At 52.6% G+C, this 14,998-nt stretch overlaps 1 protein-coding gene across 1 annotated transcript in view; it reads left to right on the top strand.

Annotated features, from left to right (window-relative positions):
* EPHA8 (EPH receptor A8) overlaps positions 1–14,998 on the top strand; it is a 50,855-nt gene that overhangs the window by 23,570 nt on the left and 12,287 nt on the right. The window contains exons 4-5 of the mRNA XM_069034887.1: positions 12,236–12,391; positions 13,665–14,000. Coding sequence (XP_068890988.1) covers positions 12,236–12,391; positions 13,665–14,000 — 492 coding nt within the window. The remainder of the gene's footprint in view (positions 1–12,235; positions 12,392–13,664; positions 14,001–14,998) is intronic.

Genomic DNA, 14,998 nt, shown 5'->3' with positions numbered 1-14,998 from the left:
AATGCTTTTATCTGAAACTCCTCCTGTCTGTGACAGTTGATGTGAAAGTCATCCTGGGATAGATCTAATAACTCAGAAAAGGTCTTCCAGCATGTTAAAGAGTGGGTGCAAGATGTATGTGGGGCCAGGCATGTGCTACTGCAGGAGGGGGCACTGGCACGGGCCTCCTGGCTGGCTGTGCCAGTCCCACCACTGCAAGGAGCTGCAAGGTGGCTCAGATGGACCAAACAGCCCTTCCTTGTATTCCCCTCCAGCAGTCCTCTACTGCACACTCTGCCCCAGGACATCCCCACCCCAAAGGCAGAAGGCTGAGCGAGGCTGTGGCATTGGTGCTGGGCTCTGCCTGCCTCATTTTCATGTGATTCCTTGGACAGGTTTGCTCTCTCCTTGCAGCAAAACTGTGGGAGTTTTGCTCTGTGGGCCCCTTCTCTGCCCTCCTGCCCATTTCTGGTGGGATTGCTCCAATCACAGGCATGGCACAGGAGGAAGCGTGGTCCAACATATGTCCCCAGGTGGCCCTGCAGATGGACTCAGACCCAGCAGTGCTCTCTGGTGAAGCTCTCCAAGCCTTGTGGCATCAGAATCAGGACAGAAACGTCACTGGACTTTCTCTGACTTCAGTGTTGTCTCACCCTCCTTCCTTCCCTGTCCCATTTTTCTGGCTCCAGCACAGGTTGCTGACCCAGCATCGAGTGAACAGGGGCAGCACCTCCTTGCCTGCATCTCCTTTGGTGGGACAGCAGGACATACATTTACACATGAAGGCAAACAGATGCTAATCTCTGATCTTGTGCCTGATTGGGGCAGAGTTCATTTTTCAGGCTGAAAAGTGCCTTTCAGGGATGATTTATAACCCCGACGGATCTGTTGGAGCTGGAAATTAGCCGTTTTAATTGTCAGGCGGACAAAAGCAGGATTCCAGTGGCTGTCGCCCCAGCAATTTTTCATTCTCGGTCACAGGGATGAGATGATATAAATCACTCCTTGTGGCCCTAATAATCGTTCTATAAATACCAGGGAAATTCATTTTTTGCTTGGGGAGGGGAGGTGTGGAGGAGGAGAAATTAGAGAGAAGATACTTTGCCTCTATGGCAGTGTTTAAAATATGATTCCAAATTAATTTCCTTCTGCCTTTCACAGCCGGACGCCTTATTTGTCAAAGCTAAAGGTATTTGAACAGTGGAGGTTTCTCCCCCTCCTCTTTAACATTCATTTTTCTAAGGGCCTGCCAGAGTGATGGAAGACAGCTCAGGAAACCAGACCATGGCCAGAGGTGTTCCCAGCCCTTCAGAGGAGAAGGAAAGTAGTGCCACAGACCTGGGAAGAAAGGGGTGAGGTGGGATGTGGTGAAAGACGTGTAGGAACATCGGGAACTTCTTTGCCTCTCATCCCCATTACAGAGTTGTAGAATCCCAGACTGGTTTGGGTTGAAAGGGATCTTAAAGTTCATCCCATTCCACCCTCTGCCATGGGGTTCCACTTGACCAGGTTGCTCCAAGCCTTGTCCAACCTGGCCTTGGACACTTGCAGGGATGGGGCTTTGCTGTCATCCATCATGTTGGATCCTTTGCTGCCCTTTTTTGGGGCAGGAGGGTGGTGGCTGGGATCTCCTACTCCTGCACTCATCCCAGCAGGATCCACACGTTTCACCTTGCTTTGATGTCCTGCTGTTTGCCATAAGGATGTGAGGGGCAGTTTCCATGGGATTGAGGGGGCCAGATCTCAGCCCAGGGGTGCTGGGATCAGGGCCATCTGAGATGCCAGCTGGCTTGGCATCAGATGTGTCACAGCCCCCACACACCAGACATTTGTCCCTGTATCCATGCCTAATGCCTCTACCAGGTTCCTCCCCAGAGAACCCCCTTCTCCAGCTGGGACTGGGCACGTGTGCTACAGTTCCTAACTGGGCAGAAATGGGATTTGAGCAGGAATTCCCACATCTGTTGATGGCATCCTGGGGTCTGCCAGCTCCTAACATTCCCAGCATTTAGTCCCACAGCATCTTGTGCCACAGCCACCCCAAGGAGGAAACCCCTCCTGGGACAGCACAGCCCACTTGCTTCTCCCTCTGTTTTCAAGGTTCTGAAGGACTTTTCTTCCCTCACCCCCTCACCCACAGCCTCGGACATGCTGCTCTTTCCTCCTTGAAATGCATCAGTCCACGCATGACACATTAACATCTCTTACACACAGCAAATAGCAACTGCTCTGCCTAAACAGCAGAATAAGCAAGAGCAGGAGGGAAAAGGATCTGTCCCAGCAATTTATCAGATAAGGAGACAATCAGCATAATTCACCTTATTGATATGCAGCTGCTGTGCAGGACAAATAGAGACCCATTTCAATAAGGTCAGTGAAATTAGAGGGATGGGAAAGGGGAGCCTGGTTGTGCTTCTGTGGGCAGGGAAGGCTGAGAGCTGGGACATGAGTACCCTGTCCTGTGGGTGGATGGATGGATGGATGGAGAGGAGGACATGTAGGCTCAGGCAGGTGAGGACAGTGGCTCTTCAACCACATCCCTCCTACCAGCCCCAGTCAGCCCCTCTTTGGGGAGGGCTGCCAGGCTCCTGAGCCACCAGGTTGTGGTGGTGGTCCTTGGTGGATAGACCTGGGTCCTTGGACCATGTAAATTCACAGTCCTTGCATCAGGGTCCCCCTTTTGAGTCAGGTCTGAATTATTTCTTGGGCTGCATCTCTCACCAGCTATCACTGAGCAAAACTTCAAGTTGGGCTAAAATCTGTTCAGCTGCTCACAGGTTGTACATGCAGAGGGAGTTGGTTTGGAGCATCAGCAGCAGTTCCATGGCTGTGGATCATGGTGCTGCTCTCTGGGAGCTGACACAAACCCATCCAGCATCTAGCCACGGGGACCCCCAGGAGCAGAGAATCTCCCAGGAAGGGTTTTCTTTAATAAACAAGTGGAAAAGAGGATGGGCCCTCTTCCCTGTTGTCAGAGTGGGTGGATGAGCCTTTGGCAGAAATGCCACTCCCAAAGAGCTTCTTTGTTGAATATCCATGGCTTTCAGGAGCTGTTCAGACATTTCTGTCTGAAGTTTGGGAACAGGCATCTTATCCTCTGGGTGTTCTGATTGCTCTGGCTGCTGTCCCTCTGCTGTTCTTGGGACCTTCAGCTTGGCTGTTCCCTTTAGATGGAAAACAGTGATGAGAGAGCAGGAACTGAGCAATTCCTAATTCCTGCTCCAGCAGCCCATGTGCACACGAGATGAGTGTTTGTAGCCTGAGTGAGAACAGCCACCAAACTCAGGTTTGCTGTGTGTGGCCGAATGAGGATCTGGCCCTGGGTTAGACTTTACCCAGCTCTGCTTCAGCTAAAAGATGGCCTTTTTCCTCTGGACAAGAGAAGAGAGGGACACTGCCCCTGCTGGAACCCTTCCCTTCCAGCCCCCAAAGTGAAGGAGATGTGGGAATAGAGGAAGGACTGCTGGGCTCTCTCGTGCCTCCTGTGGGACACAGCTGGTGGAAATGGATCTGGAGAGTCTGGTTAGCAAGCAAGAGTCTGGAAGCCAGTTAATTTTTTCCAGTTGGTGGGATTCATGCTGATGAACCAATCAGCAGATTTAATGTACCTTAAACCTTCCTTGTGGGTGACTTTAATCGAGCAATTAAAGCACCATGGCATTGCTAATTAAGAGGAGAAAATACCCAGCTTGGTAATTATGTGCTTGTGAATAGTTTTGTGTCCATGGGCATTTATGAAGAAAGTCCCACAGCTGGTGGGGCAAGGGGGGAGCAGAGCTGTGTGAGAGGAGGAGAAATGTACTGTGCTGGGGGCACAGCCTGGCACAGGGGCAGGGAAAGCCCTGGAAACACCTGGGAAAAAGGTTCCAGGTGAAGCCACTGGATGGGGCTTGGAGCAATCTGGTCTAGAGGAAGGTGTCCCTGCCACAGGTGGAAGAGATGGGCTTTAAGGTCCCTTCCAGTCCAAACCCTTTGGTGATTCCATGATTCTGTGAGAATACCCTGTTACTGCAGCTCCATGCAAACGTCTTGGAAGGTGTTTCACTTTTCTTGGTGTGGATTTCAAGAGGAATTTCTGTGCAAGCCCCAGCACACACATGGCAGGCCCAAGCCACAGCCTTAAGCTCTTGCAGCATCCTGTGCCTGCTGTCTGGGTACCAGGCTGTCACACTCAGAGCTGGTGGCACCAATGCTCCAGGTGTCCCCCACAGAGGGGTTCTGCTGTGAGTGTACCCAGTGTCCCAGTTTGAGACAAATTTGGAGCAACATCCAAATTTAATGTCCTCTGATAGAAGGCAGGTTACAGCCATCTCTCCCCCACCAAGTTTCAGGGGAAAAAAAATTTTCCCCAGAGGAAAGTGAAAGGAAAAAAACCTATTTATTTAACAGACACACGGGAAAAGAATAATAATGCTAAATAATAAAACCTCTCGCTGTGGAGAGAAACCTGGTAAGATTTTAGAATCCTCTCTTTGGGCATGGTCTCTCTCGCTCCTCTTCGGATCTGGGTCGGCCTGGGCCCCTTCCAGGCCTCGGTGGAAAGTTCTGAACAGTTCCAGAAGAGAAGAAGAAGAAGAAGCCAAAGTCTCAGGGAAAAAAAACTTTCTTGCCTCAGCTTGCAGACTAGCTGAAAAGCAAAGGAGTTTAACTCTCCATCTCTCTCCTGAGAAAAGGAGCCAAGAGCTGGGAAAAGCAGGAAGGTGCTTTCCTCTGCTCTGTAGCAGCTAGAAACACAGGGCGGTGTGTATCTGTGTCCTTGAACACAAAATTGCTCATTTTTTTTCTCCCTTTCTCACAAATCCAGCTTAAAGACACACAAAGGCACAGGATTTGTGTCTGGGCATAGAGCAGCGATAGGGGATACACATCATAGAGTCACCCCAAGACACCAAGTCAAAGCTTCCGAGGGCAGGGGCAGAAACAGTTCCAAAGTGGTGCTGTGGGAGTTATGCAAAAGTCCTTTCCGTGATGCCAGAAAAGGGAATCAAAAAAAGTTGATGACTCACAAGATTTTCATCGTGATTTGCAAGGCCTCCAGCTGCTCTGTAAAATACAGGGAATACTGGCTGGTGAGACCATGTCACCTCCTGGTTATCCCAAAGCTCTGCATCCTCCCAGAAAAAGAAAGAAAGAAAAAACATTTTGTTTTCCAAGACACATAATCTGTGACTGTGTACGAACACAGAATCATGGAAAGGTTTGGACTGGAAGGGACCTCGTTCCATCCCCTGCCACGGGCAGGGACACCTCCCACTTGACCGTGTTGCTCCAAGCCCCATCCAGCCTGGCCTTGGACACTTCCAGGGATCCAGAGGCAGCTACAGCTTCTCTGGGAACCCTGTGCCATGGCCTCAGCACCTTCACAGGGAAGAGTTTCTCCCAATATGCCATCTAAACCTGCTCTCTTTCCTTTTTCATTAGCAAAGACTTCTTCCCCTAGAGGCTTATCCAACCTTGGGGTGGGATCCTTGGGTTCACACTTGTCTCATACCGGGACCTCCAGCTCACTGTCTCAGACCTGGCTGCTAGGCTTGGACCCCAGGGGTGCTGGGCTGTGTGTGTGTCTGATTCAGCCCAGTGAGATCGCTGGAGAGGGCAGGAGGCAGGACAGGGTGATCCCAGGATCTCCAGCAACACTCTCTCCTCTAACATCCAATGGCTAATTGGAAAACAAAACAAAGCAGCACCCCAGCACCTAAACCCATCTATTTATTTCTCTGCTAAGGAACAAACAAAAGGGATGGAGGGGCCTGCAGAGCAGCACTGTGTCCCACCAACACAACAGTATGGGGTTTGTCCTTGGCTGATCATTTTATTGCGTGCTACTTTTCTTCTGAGTTTTCTGTGTTTCAGCACTGACAGAAATGAAGGGTGAGAATGATCCTGAGCTGGAGTTCTGGGTAGTGATGGGGATTAATAGGCTTAGCAGGTCTCTGTGGCCCTCTGAGAAGTGGTGAAGAGCAGCTGGGCTGTGATGGATGAAGACATTCACCAGTTTGGGAATGTGTTTTTTTTGTTTGGGGATTTTTGTTTTGAACTCTTCCACAAAATTTGGCCATGTTTAGGTGGTGAACACAGGCTGTTGCTCTGGGTTTCCAGTGTGAAGGTCCCTTAGAAGCTGTTGTGGGGAAGTTTGGACACAGTGAAGGAAAGACCTGGATTTTGCACCAGTCCTTGCCCCGGGGATAGTGTAACAACTGTGGGGGGCGGGGATCTCAAATTCCCCACCAGCACATTCAGAGGCTTGGTGAGATTGCCTTGCACGGAGAAGATGTTCCTCATCCCACAGAGCAGTAGGGCCCTGCCAGAAACTTGTTCTGCCCTTGGCAGGAGCTCCAGATGCCACCCATGTCACTGTTTGTGTGATGACTTCTTCCCCTTCTGAAAACAAGCTGCTGCTGCTGACACACCTGCAGAGGCTGGTGGGGCTCAGCTGTGTGGGGGAGAGGGCTGTGCTGGCCCTGGGATGTCTGGGCACCCTCATTTTTCATCTCAGCCCCTCTACACATCCACAGCCATATGGATGTGCTGAGAGGGCCCCCCAAAACTGCATTCCAGCTCCTGCCAGGGATGGGATGAAGTTCTTGGTGTTCTGTGTGTGCTTTCCTCTTTCATGCCTTGCAACAGGGACACAGGGTTACCTCCAGCACTGTCATCTTCAGGGGTGCCCCATTCAGCCCCACCCCTTCCTCCAGCCTGTGTTTTCTGGGTTTGGTTATGGTTTGGTGAAATCTGTGGGGTTTTTTCAGAAGCTTTGGATACTTTTGTCTAAAACTCTTTGACAAGACTGAGTTTGGGAAACAGCTTTTCTTCTAATTCTGGCACTAGGCTGCCTGTTTCCATCTGACTCCGGCAAGCTGTAGCGTTTCCCTGGATGAGCTTTATAAAAAAGCCTTTGCTCCGAGCGTGCCAGGCTGTCTCACCTACACAAGTCTGCACAGCGTCACCTCCACTCCCACATAAGGATGTCTGCACCAGGCAGCAGAGCAGCACTCGTAGCAAACTGAGATTTGGGTGTTTCCTGCTTTTATTTTTTCATTTTTTAAGATGTGGGGAAGAGCAGAAGAGAGTCGGGTGTGTGTCCAACAGTACTGAGATCAGGCTGAATGGGGATGTGAGCAACCTGGTCTAGTGGAAGGTGTCCCTGCCCATGGCAGGGCAGGGGAGCTGGGTGATCTCTGAGGTCCCTTCCAAACCAAACCATTCTGGGATTCTGGAATTCTAAGGCTGAGGGTTTGATTCTAAGTGATTCTATGACTCTAAGACCTGCTGATTTTTCTATGGCAGCATCATGCAGATTTCCAGTTTGAGATGCAGCCAGTCTGTACAACTATGGTTCCAGTTTTCAAGTGAAATTACCCCACTTCAAGTGAAATTACCCCACTTGGAAGGGCAGGACCCTCCTAAATACAGCTTGTCCTGGTGGCAGTGAAATCTGGGTGTTACCAAGAGGGATTCAGGGTGTCCTTTGCTGTGTGCGCCATTTGCTGGGAGCCTCAAGCACAGGGTTCTGCTGGCTTTGCAAAGCAGTCATGGGTAAAAAACTCCTCCTGTTCCCCCCTCTGAAAAACTCAGGGGTACAATGGGGTGTGAAGTGGGTTAACTCTGGGAAGAAGGGCCAAGCAGAAGGGAGGTGATGTGAGCTGGAGTCTGGGGTGGTAAAAGACAAGTTCAGGGGTGTGTACTGGTGTGATGGGTTGTACTGAGGGTGGGAAGAGTTGTGAACTGTGCGAAGGGGCTGCAAGGTGGGAGTGGGGCTGTGGACAGGCTAATGTGGTGCTCAGGGGCCAGAGGTGACCAGGGCTGGGGTAGTGCAGGGACAAGCAGCACAAGGAGGGTGTGTGAGCACCAGCAGGACTGTGGGTCGAGGCATGATGTCAGGACCAGGAGATTACTGAGAGCACCAGCCCAGCCAGACCCCCAAACTCCCTCCAGGCCACTGAACAGCCCAGAGCCTGGACTGACCTGGCACTGCAGGGGAGGGGGAGAACAGCCCTGCTAAAACAGAAGATTTTGGGCAATGAGGCAGGTGCCTCATTTTAAGACAGGGCTGAGAATAACCTGCTTCTGTTTCAGTGTCTGTGTCATAGGGGAGCTGAGATTGGAGGCATCATGCTGAAACTGGATTGAAAGGAGCTGGGATTTTCTGTGCTGGCTTGTGCAGCCTGGGGGGCTCTGGGACTGGTGCCTGTCTCTGGCTGTCACAGTGGCTGTGACACCTTTATTTCCATCTCTATCTCTTCCCAGCATGGCCAAAGAGAGATACATGACTGCTCTTCTGGTGCTTGTGGATGCCCAGATCGGTCAAAGGGTCAGGAAAAGGGGCAATTCATGGCACCAGTGTCACAGAGCTGCCCCATGTCACCCTCTCAGCCATGCCCTCACCCCGTCCAAACCTCCTGGGCTGAGGACAGAGCCAAGAGGGAGTGATATGGGGGCAGTGCTCACATTTGCAGCCTCACTGGAGCAGCCCTTGGTGGTCCCACCAGGGCCACCTGCAGAGCACTGCTCCCAGGCAGCCACTTGAGAGGGAGAGGAGCAGCTCATTCCCTGCTAGCGTATCCTTGACAGGTCCATCCATCATCTCTTGAGCTCTGCCAGCTTATTAGCAGATGTTGTCCTGTCCCCAGAGGATGGAGGGGGAGTGAAACAAATGGACCGAACTCCAGATGGCTGGCAGATCCCTCCATGTTCACTGTTCTGAGGCAAACCTGCTGCTCCGGAGTCCTTTGGGCAGGCAGTGCATGAGAGTGGGGCTGGTGGGGTGGGCAAACAGGCAAGGTGTGCAGTGCAGGGTGGGGGGATCAGTGGAAGCCCCATGGAACAGATCCAAACAGGTCTGGGGTGATACAGGGCTAGAGATGTGCTTTGCCAAGCACAGGTTCAGTGCTGGGTTTTGTAGGCTCTGCTGGTGACACTGGGATCAGCCAGGTGTTTGGGCTGCAGGAAGAACATAAATGTGCAAATCTTGAGCTGAGTGGCAGGTGAAGGGCTGCTGCTGTCCCACATGCACTGCAAAACCCCACCGTGCATGTGAGATCAAACTGCCAGGACAGGCAGCGGGGCTGGCTGTTACTGGGGGTGGCACTGGGGACAGGAGCACTCCATAGGAGCACTTCTGGTGGCTCACAAAGTGGCAGGATCCTCAGACTCAGAGCAAGGGTGTCAATTACATCAAATAATGGGAATAAAAGAAACCCCACCTTCCCCAGGGCTCCAGGGAGGGCATTTCTGGCAGGTGGCTATAGTTGACTGCAGTGAAGACAGCAGAACAACCACTCTGCACCTCTCTGCTGTATGGCTGCAGATTTGGGAGGCTTCTGTGTGTGCCACAGCCACAGCCACGCCTGTGGAGCCCTGTGTGTTTTAGACCTGGTGCATTTGATTGAATTTTTCCTGCTGGGCACTTCTCTGCTGTTTGCTCTTCCCAGAACTAACCCGGGGGTCCTGGTCTTCCACATGTCACTGGTGTGGCATGAGAGAGCTCAATCTGGAGCAGGACATGCCTGGCATCCTGTACTGGAGGTATTTTATACCTTGTGCAGGTTCAAGCTGGTGCCCTCTCCCGTGCCTGTGAAAGGCTTTGCACATGTGTCCTGCTTCCCTCTAAAGTGGGCACTGAGACACCCAGAGGTGCATGACCCCCCAGGCAGTGCCTGTCCCAGCCCCAGGTGCTCCCCAGCCCTCCCTGTGTGCTCATGTTGTCCATGTGCCGGGAGCTGGCTCCCGATGGCTCTGCCCTGGTGCACAAATTCACCTGTAATTTGTCATTTAGTATAATTTTCCCCTTGAGTGCATCTGAAATAATTGTGACTCATTGCTACAGGTAATTAATGGCTTTTTTACAGCATTAAATGCTAAGTGATTACAATTGCTCCATGCAAATCTGCTGTGCTTCGTGTTCCCATCCTTCCTGCTGCCTGCCTCTCCCTACCTGAGGTAGTACTGATTTCTCTGCTCTTAATTAAATAGTGGTGGAGGGAACCACTCCAGTGCCTCTGGAATCACAAGTCCCTGGTTGCTGCATGCGTGGAGGTGATGGTGGTTTGCAGGTCCAAGGGACATTTGCACAAGTTAAAGGCAGCAGTTCCTGACCTGCACCTGCCCGGCACCAACAGGGGCTGTCCCATTGCTCAGCTCCCAGCCGTGCTCATGAAGTGTCTTCATCCTTTCCCACATAGAAAAACTGGGAAATCTTCTTTCTTCCAATTTATTTTGGAGTTTGGTTGGGGCTTTTTTCACCAGCTAGCTGCCTCCCAGATTTGTCCCCACCTGCGAACGGGGTGTATCAGTGCTCATCTCAGTCTTAGACCCAAAACCAAAGGGCTGCAGACTGGAAGGTGCTGCAGCATCAGGCAGCCTTTGGCAAGGGCAGAGGCCCTGAATCTCTTGGTATCATCAGCACCAGTCAGCACCAGAGCCTGCCAAATATCTTGGGCTGTCCTTGGTGTGGCTGGCAAGGGACAGAAACCTCCCCTGAAATCTGCATTCCCTGTGTTCTCTCCTCTCCTGATGCCATTGGGGAAGTGAAAGGTGCCAGAAGAGCTGGGGAACAAAACCAGCCCCAAGCTGCTGCAATTTCACATCTGCCTTCCCTTGCATCCCCAAGTTTGGGCATTTTTGCTCCTTGCCCTGATGCCCTTTGGGGAGTGGAGGAGCGGGAATTTAGGAACAAAGTCTGGAACTGCTGGCCTTTGCTGTACCAAGATGTGACACCAGCCTGTGACACCAGCCTATGGTACCACCTCTGGCACGTGCAGCACGTGTCCGTCCTGCCAGTGGTATCACTCCTCTGCTGTTAACAGAGCATTTGGTGCAAAAGTGCCACAGAAACTGGTGACAGAGCCTGGAGAGGGACCAGCAAGTGGTCCCCACATGAGGGATGTGTGACTGGAGCACTGCCTTCAGCTGCCATTGCTAGAGTAGCTATAAAACTGTTGTGTCACTGTGCGGTGTGTGATAGGTGGAATATGCTGGTAGCATCAGTCCAGGGAAATCTGTGGCAAGGAAAGAGGGTTATTAATAGAAAACAAATCAGCACCTTGAAACAACAGAGCAAACAGCATGGAGGGACCCAGCCCAGTGAGGATGCTGGATCACAAACAAAACCCTTTTACATGCCTGAAAGCAAAGATTGAGGCTGTATGCAGATCTGGCCACTGGAGGTAAAGATGAGAAAATGAAGGTATTACTACCTCAGGGGGAAAAAACAGAGATGAGTCAGAGCCAGGAATAATCCTTGAATCACTGGAACTGGTCCTAAAAGTACCTCAGGAGTACAGGGACCCAGACAGAGCCTGCTCTCCCTTATTTGGAATCTAAGCCTGCAAGAGAGGGCAGATCCTTCCACCCCCAGACAGATACCTGACATGCCACATGTCACTCTTGAACAAATCGATTTTCCTAACAAGAGACGAGCTGTTTGTTTGTGTGACAAATGATCCACCCGAGGGGCTGCTGGGAGAAGGGGGGAAGATGAAGCAGAGCAATGCCAGACCTGGCGTGGGATGAGCTCCTGCATCAGGAGGAGGCAGAGGAACTGCAGGCAGGTTGTGTTGTCAGAAAAAAACTTCTTTTCAAGGCTGTCTCATTTGGCCTGAATGTCCCTCCGCCTCTAGAGAGAGGGCAGTGGGCGTGCGGTGCCTTTTTGCTGTGCCATGCAACAAGAGAGGCTCTTTCCCTGTAGTTTTGTGCAAGGGAACTTGTTGCGCTGTGTGGCAGCACCCCAGGGTCTTGCGGAGGGACATGTACCATGTCCCAGGTGTGGAGATTTAATTTCTGAAACCTCCCACATGGATGCTTTTGGGAACGTGGGCACAAGCCACTGTTTGTGGCAACCACCATGAAGTGGGGACTGTGTTGTAAATTTGCTCCATAAATGATTTTTTGGAATAGTTGCCAATAGATTTCCAGTGCTGCATGCAGTGCTCTCTGTCCTGAGGGCAGACAGTGGCTGGACAACAGGCACAGGTGCGAGGAGAACAGCTGGAGCTTTTCAGGTAGCTCCTGAACAGCAGAGTGGGGAACGGGTGTCAGGATGGCAGTAAGTGCAGCTGGGGGAACAGACAGAAGTTTCCACAGAGCCCAGTTTCCAGATGGGCAGCTGGAGGGGACTCACCCAGGTGCAGGGCAGAAAGGCTGGTTTCCCGTGTGCAATGTGTGAGCATGGCCCAGCTTTGTGCTGGTGGGATCCTCTGAGCCGTGGGATGATCCTCATCCAGGCACATCCCTCTGACCTGGGTCCTTCTCTCTGCAGCATGCCAGCTGGGATTTTACAAATCAGCCCCTGGGGACCAGCTGTGTGCCAAGTGTCCCCTGCACAGCCACTCGGAGAGCCGGGCAGCACGCGTGTGCCGCTGTGACAGCAGCTTCTACCGCGCTGTGCAGGACCCCCCCTCTGCCGCCTGCACACGTGAGTACCCCCTGAGTATCCCCTGAGTACCCCCTGAGTACCCCCGTGAGTACCTCTGGCTGCCCTGTGCCCAGCTGTGCTGCACTGGGGCACATGGCACATCCTTGGACCTGGCAGCTGCTCCTGGCTGAGCCCAGCACTCTCCCCTGGCCCTGTGCCTGATGCCCAAGGTGCTCCTCCAGGCCTACAACCCCGAGTCTCTGTCTGGTGCGTGAGCTGGGAGCCCCCCTCAGCTACACTCCCTCACTGCCTCTGTGTCACCCCCATCCTGCTGCTCTCCAAACACCACTGACCAGAGTCAGAGAGTCACAGAATCGTTAAGGTTGGAAAAGCCTCTGTGTTCATCAAGTCCATCCATCAGCCCAGCACCACCACCATGTTCACCACTAAACTGTGCCCCCAAGTGCCACATCAACACATTTTTTGGAACACTTCCAGGGATGGTAACTCCACCATTTCCCTGGACAGCCTGTTCCAATGTCTGACCATCCTTTCTGTGATGCAACTTTCTCTAATACCCTCTTGTGGCACAACTTGAGGCCATTTCCTCTTGTCCTATCACTTGTGATTGGCCCCACCCCAGCTTTCCTTTCCCAGAAGTGCATCGGGTGGTCAGACACCCCTGGGCAGCCATGGAGTCAGTGCAAGTGTTGCTGTGCTCTCCTCCTCTGTGGGTGGACAGTGACACCAGGGTTTGTCATATGGTCTCAGCTCAGCTTTGCAACAGACTGCTTTGAGGGGCCCAGTGCTATTAAAAGGGGACAAGGACATCCCAGGGGGAGTCCTCCTTTCTGTAGTTGGTCCAGGAGGACAGACAGGCATGGCATTGCTAGCTGAGGCCAGGGTGAAAGAGGGGTCAGCAGCATTTGACCTGTGTTTCCCTAAGGAATATCCACCCAAGTTTATTAATTTGCCAAGGAGATGTGGGTTTACCTTTCCCTTTAGGTGAGCATATCCAGCTCATCAGCACTGTGGCTCTTCCCCCAAATCTTCATGCTTCACCATTGCTTCCTGCTTCTTCCAAAACTAACATCTGGCAGTTGGCATCCTGAGCCAGACCATTTTACCTCCAAGGCATTTCACCCCGAGCCCTGCTGAGTCTTTGCTGTCTCGTGTCCAGCACATTCCCTGCTCTGGGCAGTTCTGTGTCCCTTGCAGCAGTGTTTGTGTGCTCAGCTCCTGCTCCCCAGGCGCATCTCCATCAGTCCCACACTCCACCATTCCCAATACTCCAGCAGCCCTCGCTCTGTCTGAATCCCTACTTCTCTTCCAGGGCCCCCCTCTGCTCCTGTGAACCTGATCTCCAGTGTGAACGGCACCTCTGTGACCCTGGAGTGGGGCCCGCCACTGGACAAGGGTGGCCGTGCGGACATTGTGTACAACGTGCTGTGCCGGCGCTGCGCGGGCGATGCGGGGCCGTGCGAGGCCTGCGGCAGCAGCATCCGCTTCGTGCCCCAGCAGATGAGCCTGGTGCAGGGAGCGCTGACCGTCACCAACCTCCTCGCACACACCAACTACTCCTTCTGGGTGGAGGCCGTCAACGGCGTCTCCGACCTCAGCCTGGAGTCCAGGAGAGCAGCGGTCGCCAACATCACAACAAACCAGGCAGGTAGGAGGAGCAGACACCCCTCCAGGCTTGGCCTGTGGGGGTGATGATGATGTTGCTCCGACGTTGCTCCAGCCAGTGTCTGTGGGATCCAGAACCTGCTCTAGCAGTGAAGGGCTGGTTTGGTGATGGGCTTGGGACGGCCAGATGTGACCCCTGTCCTCTCTGCTGCTGGAGGTGGGTTTGGGGAGCTGGGATGAGCTGGGGACAAGTTGCTGCCCAAAGTAACTCTTATCCCTCTCTGGTTCTGCTTCATGGTGTCCTTTTTCCTCCTCCTTTCCCTTCACTTCAGCCTGCAGCCGCTGTTGGAGGCTCCTTTTCTGCAGGAGACGGGGGACACGGAGAACACTCGTTTATTGACAGGAACACTAAGTGGAGCATGAATGTTTCAGGCTGATCCTCCAGCCTTTTGTCCCTTCCCAAAGGTCCAGGCAGCTCTGCTCTTAGCTCACACCGATGCCAAGCCCCAGCAAGTGACAGCAATGTTTGCGGGGAAAAGTCTTTCCCATGCATGTCTCACCTTTGCAAATTCCTCACTGCAAAATGCTCTTTCCCCAGGAAACCACTGAGCAGTGCTGTAGCCCAGGTAGGACAGGACCTTGCTACATGGCACTTCTCCATGGAGCACACTGTGGGCAGAGAGATCAGGGCAGGGACTGACCTTCCTTGTCAATCCTCCCAGTTTGAAACGAGAACTTCCCATGATGCTGAGCCCCTTCTGCTCTCATGGCACAGGTACCAGTGGGAGAAACCTGGGGAGCCTTGCTGGATAGCTCATGGCTGGCATGAGAACAGGTCCCTTTGTCACTAATGCCAGCCTGTAGCGCTTCTGCAGCACGTGGAAGTGGCTCAGTCCTGCTGGCTTGATCCCTCACAATCCCTCCAAGTGCTGATGAGCTGCCTCAGCCTGATGCCTCAGATGGAGATGCTCTCAGGAAGTGCTGAATATTCCATTTTGACTTCTCAGCCGCAAAATGGATTCTGAGCAGGTGCTGTGAAAG

This window comes from Aphelocoma coerulescens, chromosome 21, assembly GCF_041296385.1.
Source record: "Aphelocoma coerulescens isolate FSJ_1873_10779 chromosome 21, UR_Acoe_1.0, whole genome shotgun sequence".
Taxonomy (NCBI): domain Eukaryota; kingdom Metazoa; phylum Chordata; class Aves; order Passeriformes; family Corvidae; genus Aphelocoma; species Aphelocoma coerulescens.
This window is presented reverse-complemented; position numbering and strand designations above follow the sequence as displayed.